We start from the raw sequence: 16,809 nt of genomic DNA on the forward strand, positions 1-16,809 counted from the left end.
AAAAAAACCCTAGGTAGTCAGAACATCAAAAGATTACTGCTAATTAAAGAACCCCAGACATCTCAAGTTAAAGAATTTAGCTCTTTGTTTGGGAAGATGCAAGAATCTGGGCTTATTGAAATTGTTCCTTTGCTATGTACCTTAACTATCTATGGTCTGTATCCTCTTTTTCTCTATCTTGAATCCCCTCAGGGTGCACCATTGGGGGTGGCTGCAGAGACTGATGGCTTGATGGCTGGCAGCCTGCTTATTGCTGTTCTGAGTTTCCCTCAGGGTGCACCATCGGGGGTGGCTGCAGTGACGGTTGGATGCAACATCCGTTGTTTACTGATATGGCAGGTGACATTCTTTGTCCATGGTATATTACATATATACACACATAATACGTGCACATATATACATGTATAGTCCATGTTCAAATTTTCCCATTTCAGTAATTTTGTCACTGCCACGCCTCCTTCAATCCAGCCCCCAATCCAGCACCACATATTTCATTTATTTGTCATATTTCCTTTGTCTCCTTTAGAACAGTTCATTCAACTTTTTGGTCTTTCATGACATTGATATGTTGTTTTATTGTTATATTGACATATCAGTCAAGTTATTTTATAGAATGTCCCTCCATTTGGATTTGTCTGATTGTTTCTTCATGAGTAGATTAACATTAAACATTTTTGCTAGGAATTCTCCATGGGTGATGTTGTAGTACCTGATATTAATTTGTCCCCTAATTGATGATGTTAAGTTTGATCTTTCCATTGTGTAGGTACATTTACCCTTTGTGATTATAAGCTACGGGGGAGTAGTGTGTTGGGACTGTGTGAATATTCTCTTTCATAGCAATCTTTCACACAGTGGTTTCAGTATTCATTGATTCTTGCCTTAATCAGTTGTTATAATGTGGTTATAAATAGTGATTTTTAATTCTGTCATTCTACATTTATTAATTGACATTATTCTGTGAATAAGAGCATTTCCTTTGTCTTTGCCACCTTTTTGAAAAAATTACTGTGGGATTATAGATTTTTATTTTTATTCAATAAATTATAATCTATCACTGATATTTTTATTGATGCTCAAATTGCCCCAGTTTGTTCAGTAAGACATTTTTTGTTGTTCTTTTATTTATTTATTTAAAACATTTTATTGGAGTATAGTTGCTTTACAGTGTTGTGTTAGTTTTGTTCAGTAAGACACTTAAAGTGAACTAAAGCAACTTTGTGTGTGTGTTTTGACATATTCCCTTATTTTGAGCACATTTTTTTTAAAAAAAGCACACCAGATATTCCCATTGCATTAAATTCCCATTGTATATAATACATTGTGGGGATGTACCATAATTTATTCAGCCAGTCTCCTGTGTTTTGCTATTATAAATAACTCAGTAAGTAACTTGGTACTTTTTTTTTTGGTATTAGTGGAGGTGTATCTTCAGCATAAATTCTTAGAAATAGACTTGTCTGATCAAAGGGTTAATGCTTATGTGGTTTTGTGAGGTGCTGCTAAATTCCTCTCCATTGGTCTTGTACCATTTAGCAGTCCCACCAGAATTGTTTAAAAAGCCTGGTGTTCCGCGCCCCCCCTGCCCTCACCGCCCCGCATGCTCATTTATACAGTATGTTGTCAAGCTTTTGAATTTTTCCCAGTCTGAAAAGTGGGAATTAGTAATCTCAATGTAGTTTCAATTTACATTTCCTTTATGAATAAACTTAGATGCTTTTTCACATTTTTAAGGGCCATTTGTATATCTTTGGACTATCTCTTCAGATCTTTTGCCCATTTTTTAAAAAATCAGGTTTTGTTGGGTTTTTTTTCCCCCCCTCTCAATTTTTAAACACTGTTGGGGGATTTTGTCTTTTACCTGCAGTGTATGTTACAAATATTAAAATATTTATTTTAAACTGTATTTCTGTCACAGGAATTCTGGTCTTTTAAATTATGAAGGAGTTAGATGTAGGAAGTTCTGCTGTATCCTCATCTGTACCATTTCATTACTTTATGATTCATTTAAATTCAGTATACTTTTATTTCTTCATCCTGAAAGGGAATAACTTAATAATCATCTAGTAAACAGTTTCAAAAGTCAATCAAGATAGTCTTTTTATATTTACTGAGGGTTTATGAATGAGTCAGATACACCAAGTAGGTGGAAATATGTATATTTAATTTTCAAGGCACTGTTGTTGAACCCAAGTTTGTGTGCCTGATGCACAATGAGGCCAAACAAACCTAAATGTCAGAGTTTGGAGCAGAGAAAGGTTTATTGCAAGGGCCACGCAAGGAGAACAGGTGACTCCTGCTCAAAAGACCCAAACTCCCCATGGGTTTCAGGGAAGAAATTTTTATAGGCAGAAATCTGGGGGAGGGCTGCTGGGTGTGTAACCCTCCTCTGGTTGGCTGGTGGTGAGGTAACAGGGTGGTGTTCTAAGAATCTCCAGTCAGTCTGGGGCCCACGTGCTTGTGCCCAGCCTGAAGTTACCATCCTCCACCTGGGTGGGAGGGGCTTAGTTCCTATAGAAGAACTCAAAGATATGTATCAAATTGTTATGCACAATCCCTTCTCCTTCCTGCAGAGAACCAGGACCAGTTCCCTTTGCTGTTTCTGCATTTTCTCAGTCCCCTAATTAGTAACTGTTTAATCTGCCCTTTGGAACTTAGGGAAGGCGTAGGAGGCTAAAAGCCTTCTTCCTATAAACAAGAAACAGGGGACATTGAAAGGCTTTTATGCCTGGGACGGCCCCACAGGGTCCTGCTTGGTTTCAGTCCCCCGTTTTCTTTGATTCTCCTCAGTCATGAGAGGAACAGATGTTGGACGAGACAGGGAATAAAATTTGGATAGACAGGTTAATCATAAACTCTGCAGAGGAACTCAGTTTTAGGAGGACTCAGTTTCAGCACTATTCCTGTTGATACTTAATCTTCTTCACATCTCAGAGAGAAATAAAGAAAATATGTGAGATTCTGATTTCTTTTTTTTCTAATTACAATAGTTTGGAATCAAATGATATTTTTTCATTTGAGATGAGAATGTTAATGAGAATTTATTCCTGGCTGTGATTATATTGAATTTGAATGTTTCTTTTTAGGAACTATTAAATTACTAAGAACTACTTCCCCTCTGTGTTTTAGGTTTTGACAACAATTCGTTCAGGGCACCGAGCAAATATATTTAGTGCAAAGTTCTTACCATGCACAAATGATAAGCAGATTGTATCCTGCTCTGGAGATGGAGTAATATTTTATACCAATGTTGAGCAAGATGCAGAAACCAACAGACAATGCCAATTTACGTGCCATTATGGAACTACCTATGAGGTACAGTATTACTGTGATTTATCTATATGACATATTTGTGTTTGTTTTGTATAGGTGTGTATGTATGTGTAGATAGATATGTGTATGTACATATGTGAAGATTTGTGTGTATGTACACATTCATGCATAAATAGGTAAAGATATTATTGACAATATCTAGATTTCAGTATTTGAGAAAATGTATCTTGATAGGCTTGTGAATAAAGTTAAAGAATAAGATGTGAGTAATAGTAATGGGGTTTGTAATTTCTTGAGCAACTATACTCTAAGCAAACAGATATCAGCCTTTATAGATGCTTCTTTATTGTGCTATAGGGCTCTATGCTAGGCTTTAACTTCGTAACCACTTTCTCACTGTTTTGCATAAAGTCACTACCGGCATGCTTATCAAATGTTCAGGTCAGAAGGGACGCTAGTACAGTAGACAAAAGAATCCGATTCCTAAAGGATATTAATAAACTGAAGCCCTAAACTGAATTAAATGAGGTGAAATGAATCTGAGACTCAATTATACTGCTTTGGTCCAGAAAAATTGCCTACTCTTCAAAATGCTCCTTTATAATTTTGTCATTTCATTTCTTTGTATCAGATGATTCATTGTTTTCCTATATTCTTTTAACCTGGTATATCTTTTCCCATTACTTGAATTTCAGTTCTTCTGTACCCTTATTTTATGATGTGTACTTATAAAAATAGTATTCTATAGCTGGATTTTTTTTTATCCGTTTCTCACAAATTTGGCTTTTAACTGGAGATTTCAGTCAATTTATGTTTATTGTGAGTGCTGATATATTTGGATCTATTTATATATCTTATTATAAGCTTTCTATCTGAAAAAATTTTCCCCTATTAATATCCCCCTCCTCTTTTTGCCTTCATTTGGAATTGCTTGAAGGTTTTGCATTTGGCCCATTTTGTTTCCGCTATTTGAAAGGAAGATGGACATTCATGTTTTACAAGAGTAATTAACAAAGTATAAAGTCTTCTCCTGAATGTACACCTTAGCACATTATAATCTCTTCATCCCTTGTCTAATTTTATATAGATATAAGTTTTATGTTGTTCAGAATGTAGTTATATTCTGTTTTTCCCCTCATGAATTAAAATATTATCATTGTTTTATTAGTTAGTGTTTGTTTAGGTTTACCGACATATTTACCAATACCTTTGGCTCTTCTGCTACAGATTTTCTATGTGGGGTCATTTTGTACCTGGTAAAGTACAGTCTTTACCAGTTCGTTTAGGTGAGAGTTTGTTGATCTAAAACAGTTTTAGTTTCCTATTTCCCTTTTCTTTCTTTCATTCACTTCTTCCCTTTTCATCCTTTTCCAGAAAATATCTTTTTCATGTCAGTTCTTCAAAGGTAGTTTTACTAGATACACACTTACAGTTTGACAGTTATTTTGTTTCAGGTGATATTCCACTGTATTCTGCCCTTACTTTTAAAATTGAGAAGTCAGTCTAATTGTGCTTCCTTTGTAGTTAACTTATCTCTCTTCCTTGACTGCAGGTAATTCTGTTTTTCTTCACTATTTTTATTTCTTCTTAATTAATATCACAACAGTGTATCAAGGTATGGATTTGCTTTTTATTTTTCATACTTGGAATTTATGTTCTTGATCTTAGAAACTGGAATCTTGAAAAATGAGGGAAATTTGTAGTTAGTAAGTCTTTGATTATTCTCTACCATTCTCTGTATTTTTTTTGTCCTTTACCTTTTATTTTTTTAAATTAATTGATTAATTAATTGATTAATTTTTTCACACACACACACACACACACACACACACACACACACACTGTATTTTATTTTTGTAAGAGATAAATAGACTGACACCAAGCATTGTAAATGGATGACCACAACAAAAGCAACGATTGCAATTACCAAACACAAAACACACTCATACTATGTCATAAGATTGACATTCAGTCCAGTAATCCTCCACTGTAACAGCTCCTTTACTTTGCAGTGAGAATTGATTTGTATATTTTTTACCTCTGAGTCCTTGTGAGATTTTTTTATTATTATTCAAGCAGAAAGTCACAAAAATTATAATCATCCTCATCAGTTCACTCAGTCCCATGTAATTATTTTTTTTATCTTGATCTTTTGTTAGCACTTTTATGAATTCATCAGTTTTCCATTAGAGTTCTGAAAATGCTTATTCATTCAGTTCAGCAGTATAGTCAGTTACCAGAAACCTGTACCTCTCAGAGTCTTTTCCATGAATTCCTTGACGATGAAACCCTTTTATAGGAACATATTTGCAAAAGCATCAGAGTACACCCAGAACTGTCTGTAAATGACAAAAGACTTAAAAATGACCACGGTTAAAGATTTGATGAAAGTTCATAATAATGCAATTGACAAGGAAATTTAGTTATTTCTGAGACATACATTTTAAAGTAATAACTAGAATTATGACTTTTAAAATTATACCAGAACATATAAGATTTTTAGAAATTTCATGTAATGTCTGAAACATTTATATTAACATATTTCCATACAAATAACCCAAAGAAAGTTTAGTATTAGTTGGTTTTTTTTTTGTTTTGTTTGTTTTTTTATACTGCAGGTTCTTATTAGTCATCAATTTTATACACATCAGGGTATACATGTCAATCCCAATCGCCCAATTCGGCACACCACCATCCCCACCCCACAGCGGTTTTCCCCCCTTGGTGTCCATACGTCTGTTCTCTACATCTGTGTCTCAACTTCTGCCCTGCAAACCGGGTCATCTGTACCATTTTTCTAGGTTCTACATACATGCGTTAATATACGATATTTGTTTTTCTCATTCTGACTTACTTCACTCTGTATGACAGTCTCTAGATCCATCCACGTCTCAACAAATGACTCAATTTCGTTCCATTTTATGGCTGAGTAATATTCCATTGTATATATGTACCACATCTTCTTTATCCATTTGTCTGTCGACGGGCATTTAGGTTGCTTCCATTACCTGACTGTTGTAAATAGTGCTGTAGTGAACACTGGGGTGCATGTGTCTTTTTGAATTATGGTTTTCTCTGGGTATATGCCCAGTAGTGAGATTGCTGGGTCATATGTATGGTAATTCTATTTTTAGTTTTTTAAGGAACCTCCATACTGTTCTCCATAGTGGCTGTATCAATTTACATTCCCACCAGCAGTGCAAGAGGATTCCCTTTTCTCCACACCCTCTCCAGCACTTGTTGTTTGTAGATTTTCTGATGATGCCCATTCTAACTGGTGTGAGGTGATACCTCATTGTAGTTTTGATTTACATTTCTCAAATAATTAATGATGTTGAGCAGCTGTCCATGTGCTTCTTGGCCATCTGTATGTCTTCTTTGGAGAAATGTCTATTTAGGTCTTTTGTGCATTTTTGGATTGGGTTGTTTGTTTCTTTAATATTGAGTTGCATGAGCTGTTTATATATTTTGGAGGTTAATCCTTTGTCTGCTGATTCATTTGCAAATATTTTCTCCCATTCTGAGGGTTGTCTTTTCGTCTTGTTTATGGTTTCCTTTGCTGTGCAAAAGCTTTGAAGTTTCATTAGGTCCCATTTGTTTATTTTTGTTTTTATTTCCATTAATCTAGGAGGTGGATCAAAAAGTATCTTGCTGTGATTTATGTCAAAGAGTGTTCTTCCTATGTTTTCTTCTAAGTTTTATGGTGTCTGGTCTTACATTTAGGTCTCAAATCCATTTTGAGTTTATTTTTGTGTATGGTGTTAGGGAGTGTTCTAATTTCATTCTTTTACATGTAGCTGTCCAGTTTTCCCAGCACCACTTATTGAAGAGACTGTCTTTTCTCCATTGTATATCCTTGCCTCCTTTGTCATAGATTAGTTGACCATACATGTGTGAGTTTATCTCTGGGCTTTCTATCTTGTTCCATTGATCTATGTTTCTATTTTTTGTGCCAGTACCATATTGTGTGGATGACTGTAGCTTTGTAGTATAGTCTGAAGTCAGGGAGTCTGATTCCTCCAACTCCATTTTTCCCTCAAGACTGCTTTGGCTATTCGGGGTCTTTTGTGTCTCCATACAAATTTTAAGATGATTTGTTCTAGTTCTGTAAAAAATGCCATTGGTAATTTGATAGGGATTGCATTCAATCTGTAGATTGCTTTGGGTAATATAGTCATTTTCACAATATTGATGCTTCCAATCCAAGAACATGGTATATCTCTCCAACTGTTGGTATCTTTGATTTCTTTCATCAGTGTCTTATAGTTTTCTGCACACAGGTCTTTTGTCTACCTAGGTAGGTTTATTCCTAGGTATTTTATTCTTTTTGTTGCAGTGGTAAATGGGAGTGTTTCCATAATTTCTCTTTCAGATTTTTCATCATTAGTGTATAGGAATACAAGAGATTTCTGTACATTAGTTTTGTATCCTGCAACTTTACCAAATTCATTGATTAGCTCTAGTAGTTTTCTGCTGGCATCTTTAGGATACTTTTTGTATAGTATCATGTGATCTGCAAACAGTGACAGTTTGACTTCTTCTTTTCCAATTTGTATTCCTTTTATTTCTTTTTCTTCTCTGATTGCCGTGGTAAGGACTTCCAAAACTATGTTGAATAATAGTGGTGAGAGTGGACATCCTTGTCTCATTCCTGATCTTAGAGGAAATGCTTTCAGTTTTTCACCATTGAGAATGATGTTTGCTGTGGATTTGTCATATATGGCCTTTAGTATGTTGAGGTAGGTTCCCTCTAAGCCCACTTTCTGGAGAGTTTTTATCATAAATGGATGTTGAATTTTGTCAAAAGCTTTTCCTACATCTATTGAGATGATCATATGGTTTTTATTCTTCAGTTTGTTAATATGGTGTATCACATTGATTGATTTGTGAATATTGAAGAATCCTTGCATCCCTGGGATAAATCCCACTTGATCGTAGTGTATGATCCTTCTTATGTGTTGCTGGATTCTGTTTCCTAGTATTTTGTTGAGGATTTTTGCATCTATATTCATCAGTGATATTGGTCTGTAATTTTCTTTTTTTGTGGTATCTTTGTCTGGTTTTGGTATCAGGGTGATGGTGGCCTCATAGAATGAGTTTGGGAGTGTTCCTTCTTCTGCAATTTTTGGGAAGAGTTTGAGAAGGATGGGTGTTAGCTCTTCTCTAAATGTTTGATAGAATTCACCTGTGAAGCCATCTGGTCCTGGACTTTTGTTTGTTGGAAGATTTTTAATCACACTTTCAATTTCATTCCTTGTGATTGTTCTGTTCATATTTTCTGTTTTTCCGTGGTTCAGTCTTGGAAGGTTATACCTTTCTACGAATTTTTCCATTTCTTCCACGTTGTCCATTTTATTGGCATAGAGTTGTTGTAGTAGTCTCTTAGGATGCTTTGTATTTCTTTGGTGTCTGTTGTAACTTCTCCTTTTTCATTTCTAATTTTATTGATTTGAGTTCTCTCCCTCTTTTTCTTGATGAGTTTGGTTAATAGTTTATCAATTTTGTTTATCTTCTTAAAGAACCAGCTTTTAGTTTTATTGATCTTTGCTATTGTTTTCTTTGTTTCTATTTCATTTATTTCTGCTCTGATCTTGATGATTTCTTTCCTTCTGCTAATTTTGGGTTTTGTTAGTTCTTCTTTCTCTTCTAGTTCCTTTAGGTGTAAGGTTAGATTGTTTACTTGAGATTTTTCTTGTTTCTTGAGGTAGGCTTATATAGCTATAAACTTCCCTCTTAGAACTGCTTTTGCTGCATCCCATAGGTTTTGGATCATTGTGTTTTCGTTGTCATTTGTCTCTAGGTATTTTTGATTTCCTCTTTGATTTCTTCAGTGATCTCTTGGTTTTTTAGTAGCCTATTGTTTAGCCTCCATGTGTTTGTGTTTTTTACTTTTTTTCCCTGTATTTCATTTCTAATCTCATAGTGTTGTGGTCAGAAAAGATGCTTAATATGTTTTCAATTTTCTTAAATTTACTGAGGCTTGATTTGTGACCCAAGATGTGATCTATACTGGAGAATGTTCTGTGCGTGCTGGAGAAGAAAGTGTAATCTGCTTTTTATGGACGGAATGTCCTATAAATAGCAATTAAATGTATCTGGTCTATTGTGTCATTTAAAGCTTCTGTTTCATTATTTATGTTCATTTTGGATGATCTGTCCATTGGTGTAAGTGAGATGTTAAAGTCCCCCAGTATTACTGTGTTACTGTTGATTTCCTTTTTCATAGCTGTTAGCAGTTGCCTTATGTATTGTGGTTCTCCTATGTTGGGTATATATATATTTATAATTGTTATATCTTCTTCTTGGATTGATCCCTTGATCATTATGTAGTGTCCTTCCTTGTCTCTTGTAACATTCTTTATTTTAAAGTCTATTGTATCTGATATGAGTATAGCTACTCCAGCTTTCTTTTGATTTCATTTGGCATGGAATATCTTTTTCCATCCCCTCACTTTTAGTCTGTATGTGTCCCTAGGTCTGAAGTGGGTCTCTTGTAGACAGCATATATATGGGTCTTGTTTTTGTATCCATTCAACAAGCATGTGTCTTTTGGTTGGAGCCTTTAATCCATTCACATTTAAGTTAATTATTGATATGTATGTTCCTTTGTCCATTGTCTTAATTGTTTTGGGTTTGTTTTTGTAGGTCCTTTTCTTCTCTTGTGTTTCCCACTTAGAGAAGTTCCTTTAGCATTTGTTGTAGAGCTGGTTTGATGGTGCTAAATTCTCTTAGCTTTTGCTTATCTGTAAAGCTTTTGATTTCTCCATCGAATCTGAATGAGATCCTTGCTGGGCAGAGTAATCTTGGTTGTAGGTTTTTCCCTTTCATCACTTTAAGTATGTCATGCCACTCCCTTCTGGCTTGTGGCATTTCTGCTGAGAAATCAGCTGTTAACCTTATGGGAGTTCCCTTGTATATTATTTGTTGTTTTTCCCTTGCTGATTTCAGTAATTTATCTTTAATTTTTGCCAATTTTATTACTATGTGTCTCGATGTGTTCCTCCTTGGGTTTACCCTGTTTGGGACGTGCTGTGCTTCCTGGACTTAGGTGGCTACTTCCTTTCCCATGTTAGGGAAGTTTTCGACTATAATCTCTTCAAATATTTTCTCAGGTCCTTTCTCTCTCTCTTTTCCTTCTGGGACTCATATAATGTGAATATTGTTGCATTTAATGTTGTCCCAGAGGTCTCTTAGGCTGTCTTCATTTCTTTTCATTCTTTTTTCTTTATTTTGTTCTGCAACAGTGTATTCCACCTTTCTGTCTTCCAGGTCACTTATCCGTTCTTCTGCCTCAGTTATTCTGTTATTGATTCCTTCTAGCATAGTTTTCATTTCAGTTATTGTAGTGTTTATCTGTTTGTTCTTTAATTCTTCTAGGTCTTTGTTAAACATTTCTTGCATATTCTGGATCTTTGCCTCCATTCTTTTTCCGAGGTCCTGGATCATCTTCACTATCATTATTCTGAATTGTTTTTCTGGAAGGTTGCCTATCTCCACTTCATTTAGTTGTTTTTCTGGAGTTTTATCTTGTTCTTTCATCTGGTACATAGCCTTCTGCCTTTTCATCTTGTCTGTCTTTCTGTGAATGTGGTTTTTGTTCCACAGGCTGCAGGATTGTAGTTCTTCTTGCTTCTGCTGTCTGTCCTCTGGTGGATGAGGCCATCTAAGAGGCTTGTGTAAGTTTCCTGATGGGAGGGACTGGTGGTGGGTAGAGCTGACTGTTGCTCTGGTGGGCAGAGCTCAGTAAAACTTTAATCCACTTGACTGCTGATGGGTGGGGCTGGGTTCCCTCCCTGTTGTTTGTTTGGCCTGAGGCAACCCAACACTGGAGCCTACCTTGGCTCCTTGCTGGGGCTAATGACAGACTCTGGGAGGGCTCATGCCAAGGAATACTTCCCAGAACTTCTGCTGCTAGACAAGTGTCCTTGTCCCCACGGTAGCCACAGCTACCCGCTGCCTCTGCAGGAGACCCTCCAACACTAGCAGGTAGGTCTGGTTCAGTCTCCCCTGGGGTCACTGCTCCTTCCCCTGGGTCCCAGTGTGCACACTACTTTGTATGTGCCCTCCAAGTTTGGGGTCTCTGTTTCCCCCAGTCCTGTCAAAGTCCTGCAGTCAATTCCCACTAGGCTTCAAAGTCTGATTCTCTAGGAATTCCTTCTCCCCTTGCTGGACCCACAGGTTGGGAAGTCTGACGTGGATCTCAGAAGCTTCACTCCAGTGGGTGGACTTCTGTGGTATAAGTGTTCTTCGGTCTGTGAGTCACCCACCCACCAGTTATGGGATTTGATTTTACTGTGATTGCACCCCTCCTACTGTCTCATTGTGCCTTCTTCTTTGTCTTTGGTTGTGGGGTATCTTTTTTGGTGTGTTCCAGTGTCTTCGTTTCGATGATTGTCCAGCAGCTAGTTGTGATTCTGGTGTTCTTGCAAGAGGGAGTGAGAGCACGTCCTTCTACTCCACCATCTTGGTTCCTCCACTTGAAGTTGTACTTTCTTTTCCTTTTAGTTCAGCTAGATTGAGGTTCTTTCCCTTGCCTTAGTGTTGTCTGAGGAACACTATCTGAAAGCCCATTTCTTAGGAAGCAAATATTTTAATATTTGTTTTGTGTCAGGTATCTGAGGCTGATCTCGTAGCCTCCTTTCTGTATTCTTTTATTCTGGAATTCTGATGAGATACATGTTAAGACCTTCTTATTCTATTTACCATTAAAGTTATTTTTTTCCATTGATGTATAAAACATGTAGTTAAAGTACATAAACACTAAGCATATAGCTCAGTAAAGTATCACAAAGTGAATCTGTACATGTAACAACCACAAAGATCAAGAAATATAAGGCATTGGGACTTCCATGGTGGCGCAGTGGATAACTCCGCGCTCCCAATGCAGAGGGCCTGGGTTCAGTCCCTGGTCAGGGTACTAGATCTCACATGCATGCTGCAACTAAGCGTTCACATGACACAACTAAGGAGCCCATATGCCACAACTAAAGAGGCTACCTGCTGCAACTAAGAAGCCCTGGAGCTGCACCCAGGGAGCCTGCCTACTGCAACTAAGACCCGGTGCAACCAATAAATAAATAAATAAATATTTAAAAAAAGAAAAAGAAATATAAGGCATGAAGTTTCCCAGAAGCCCCTTTATCCTGACTTCCAACACCTCATTTTTCTAACCACCTTAGTTTTTCTGTTTTTTTTTTTTTTTTTTTTTTTTTTTTGTGGTATGTGGGCCTCTCACTGTTGCCGCCTCTCCCATTGTGGAGCACAGGCTCCGGACGCGCAGGCTCAGCGGCCATGGCTCACGGGCCCAGCCGCTCCGCGGCATGTGGGATCTTCCCGGACCGGGGCACGAACCCGCGTCCCCTGCATCGGCAGGCGGACTCTCAACCACTGCGCCACCAGGGAAGCCCAGTTTTTCTGTTTTTGAACATTATATAAATGAAGTCATATTAAATGGTCTTCTGTTTCTTTTTGTTTTTGAATTTGATGTCTTTTGCTGAACAAAATCTTACATTTGTGAAATTCATCCATGTTGGGTACAAGTATAATGTGTTCATTTTCATTGCTTTTTAGTATTCCATCGTGTGAATAAACCACAGCTGATTGATCTGTTCTGCTGTTGATGAAAATTTTAAATTTGATTTCCAGTTTGGAGAACATTCCTTTACATGACTTTCAGTATATTTATGTTTAGAGGTAAACTTGTTCGGTCACAGGGTACGTATTTGTTTATATTAGAGATAATGCCAAATAGTTTTCCAAAGTGTAACAGTTTTCGTTCCCACCAATGGCATATAAGAATTCCTATTGCTCCTCATCTTTGCCAACAATTGGTATTGTTAATTTCTAATTTTGACAGGTTCTTGTGGTTTAAAATGCCTTTTTCTGTTGATACTTCTGAGGTTGAGCATCTCTTCATATTGTTTATTGGTTATTTGGATGTACTGTCTTGTCAAGTGCCTATTCAGATTTCTTTCCTAATCTTTCTATTGGGTTGTCCATTTTATTTCATTATTATTGTTGATTTATAGAAATTTCTTATATCTTCTGCATATGAAGCTATCTCTTCCACTCTGTGGTTGTATTTTCACACTCCTGATGGTGTCTTGTGATGAATAGAAGTTCTCAGTGTTGTCTAATGCATTGATCTTTTCCTTTATTGTTAGTGCTTTCTGCATCCTGCTGAAAAAAATCTTTTCTTCAGCCGCATAGCACAGGGAGATCAGCTCGGTGCTTTGTGACCACCTAGAGGAGTGGGATAGGGAGGGTGGGAGGGAGGGAGATGCAAGAGGGAAGAGATATGGGGACATATGTATAACTGATTCACTTTGTTTTAAAGCAGAAACTAACACCATTGTAAAGCAATTATACTCTATTAAATAAAGATGTCAAAAAATCTTATATGAAGGTTATGGAGGCATTCTTCTGTTTTCTCTTTTAGAAAGTTTATTGTTTTGTCTTTTCCATTTAAATCTTATAGTTCACCTGGATTTGATTTTTCTGCTAATATGAAGTAGGAGTTTATTTTTTTCTCCCCTATGGATCTTTTTTGTATAAACATAATTTACTTCTTAGAAAATTAAATCAGAATTGCAAACAGCACATAAACAAAAGAGGCAGCCTATATAAGGATGTTTTAACAGTATATAACCTTTTGCCAAAGGTTTTTTTTGCTGAATACATATACACTGTGATTGGAATATAGTTTTTTGTTCAAAACTAAAACTTTGTGTCCATTGAACATTTCTCCTCTTCCCCCTTATCCCAGCATCTGACAACTACCATTCTACTTTCTGTTTCTAAGAGTTTGATAAGTTTAAATACCTCACAGAAGTAGAATCATGCAGAAATTGTCATTTTGTGACTGGCTTATTTTAGTTAGCACAGTGTCCTCAAGTTTCATCTGTATTGTAGCATATGACAGGATTCCCTTCTTTGTTAAGGCTTAATAGTATTCCATTGTATATATATAACATATTTTCTTTTCTTGTTTACCCATCAATGATCATTTGGGATGCTTCCACCTCTTAGCTGTTGTGAATAATGCTGTAATGAACACAGGAGTGTACAAATATCTCTTCAAGGTTCTGTTTTCAATTCTTTTAGATATATATACACAGAAGTGGGATTGCTGGATCATATGATTATTCTATTTTTTGTTTTCTGAGGAATTTCCATACTTTTCTCCATAGCAGCTGTACCATTTTCCATTCCCAATAAAAGTGCACAGAGGTTGCAATTTCTCCACATCCTTGTCAACACTTGTTATTTTCTGTTTTTTTTAAAAATAGTGGCCATTCTAACATGTGAGGAGATAGCTAAATGAGGTTTTTATTTGCTTCCTTAATTAGTGATGTTGAGTTAGCTCTTTTTGTGTATGTTGGTCATTTGTATATCTTTTGAAAAATGTCTATTCAAGTACTTTGCCCATTTTTTAATTGGATTGCTTTATTGTTGAATTGAAGAGGTTCTATATATATGTATATACACACACACATATATATACACACACATATATATATGTTATTTATGTAGCTGCGTCTGGGTCTGATCTTAGTTGCAGCATGTGGGATCTTTTGTTGGGCATGAAGGTTCCTCACTGTTGTGCACGGGCTTTTCTCTGATTGTGGCGTGTGGGCTCCAGAGAGCACAGGTTCATTAGTTGCAGCACACGGGCTCTCTAGTTGTGGCACGCGGGCTCCAGAGTGCATGGGGTCTGTAGTTGTGGCACGTGGGCTGTGTAGTTGCAGCGTGTGGGCTGTTTAGCTGTGGCACACAGGCTCCAGAGTGTGTGGGCTTAGTAGTTTCGACGTGCGGGCTTAGTTGCCCCATGGCAGGTGGGATCTTAGTTCCCTGACCAGAGATTGAACCTGCGTCCCCTGCATTGCAAGACAGATTCTTAACCACTGGACCACCAGGGAAGTCCCTCTTTATATATTTTGGCTATTAATCCCTTATAAGATGCAGTGTGCATTTTCTCCCATTCTGTTGATTCTGTTTTCACTCTGATGATTGTTTCCTTTGCTGTGTAGAAGTTCTTAAGTTTGATATTGTTTATTTTCACTTTTGTTGCCTGAGCTTTTGGTGTCATATCCAAGAAATCATTGCCAAATCTAAAGTCATGAAGTGTTTCCCCAGGGTTTTTTTCTAGGAGTTTTATAGTTTTAAGTATTACATTAAAATGTCTTTAATACATTTAAATTTTTGTATGTGGCGTAAACAAGGGTCCAACTTCCTTCTTCCTTCCTTACTTCCTTCAAAACTGGACATGTGAATATCCAGTTTTCTCAATACCATTTGTTGAAGGGACTATTCTTTCCCTATTGTGTAGCCTTGGCACCTTTCTCAAAGATCATGTGACCACATATGTGAGGGTTTATTTACTCCTGGGTTCTCTACTCTGTTCCATTGGTCTGTAGGTCTGTCATAATGTTTTAAATGTAGTAACTTTGTAATACGCTTTGAAATCAGCAAGTGTGAGGCCTCCAGCTTTGTTTTGCTTTCTGAAGATTGTTGTGGCTGTTTAGTGTCCTTTGAGATTCCATATGAATTTTAGGGTTTTTTTTTTGATTCTGTAAAAATGTCCTTGGAATTTTGATAGAAATTGCATTAAATATAGGTCACATTGGGTAATATGGACATTTTAACAATATTCAGTCTTCCAGTCCATGAACACAGAACATCTTTCCATTTATTTGTGTCTTCTATAATTTCTTTCAGCATTGTTTTGTAGTTTTCAGTGTACAGATCTTTCACCTCCTTGAATAAGTTTATTCCCAAGTATTTTATTTTTTTAATGCTATTGTAAATGGGTTGTTTTCTTAATTTCATTTTCAGGTTGTTCATTGTTACTGTATATAAATACAGCTGATTTTTAAGTGTTGATTTTGTAACTGCAACCTTGCTGTATTCATTTATTCTAATAGTTTTGTTGCAGAAACTTTAGAGTTTTCTATGTATAAGATCAGGTTATCTGCAAATAGAGATAATTTTATTTCTTCCTTTCCAATTTTGATGTCTTTTATTTCTTTTTTCTTGCCTTGATGCTGTAGCTTGAACTTCTAATACTATATTGAATAGAAGTGATGAGAGTGGGTATCTTTGCCTTGTTCTTGATCTTAGAGGGAAAGCTTTTGGTTTTTCACCATTGAATATATTAGCTATGAGGTTCTCATATATGGTCTTTATTATGTTGAGGTAATTTCCTTCCATTCCTAGTTTGTTGAGTGTTTTTTATCATGAAAGTGTGTTGTATTTTGTCAAATGCTTTTTCTATATTAGTTGAGATGATCATATGGTTTTTGTCCTTCATTTTGATAATGAGATGAATTACTTTGATTGATTTGTGTATGTTGAATCATCCTTGCATTTCAAAGTAAATCTGGCTTAGACTTAGTGTGTTATTGTTTTGGGTTTTTTTTTCTTTTTAGCATTTTGCTGAGGATTTTTATATCAGTATTCATCAGGAATACAGGTTTGTAGTCTTACTTTCTTTTATTTATTTATTTTTTTTTAATTTTTTTGCGGTATGTGGGCCTC

The 16,809-nt window shown here is 36.3% G+C and overlaps 1 protein-coding gene across 10 annotated transcripts in view; it reads left to right on the plus strand.

Annotated features, from left to right (window-relative positions):
* DCAF6 (DDB1 and CUL4 associated factor 6) overlaps positions 1-16,809 on the plus strand; it is a 173,813-nt gene that overhangs the window by 53,137 nt on the left and 103,867 nt on the right. For 9 of the 10 annotated variants that reach the window (XM_032637199.1, XM_032638781.1, XM_032632494.1 and 6 more), the window contains one exon: positions 3,130-3,315. Coding sequence is in view for 5 of the 10 variants with exons in the window: in XM_032632494.1 (XP_032488385.1) it covers positions 3,130-3,315 (186 nt within the window). In the remaining 5 variants the exon portion in view is untranslated. Of the gene's footprint in view, positions 1-3,129; positions 3,316-12,880; positions 12,988-16,809 lie in introns of those variants that run through there. The other variant, XM_032636447.1, reaches the window with a different exon arrangement.

The sequence above is a fragment of the Phocoena sinus genome, chromosome 1, assembly GCF_008692025.1.
Source record: "Phocoena sinus isolate mPhoSin1 chromosome 1, mPhoSin1.pri, whole genome shotgun sequence".
Taxonomy (NCBI): domain Eukaryota; kingdom Metazoa; phylum Chordata; class Mammalia; order Artiodactyla; family Phocoenidae; genus Phocoena; species Phocoena sinus.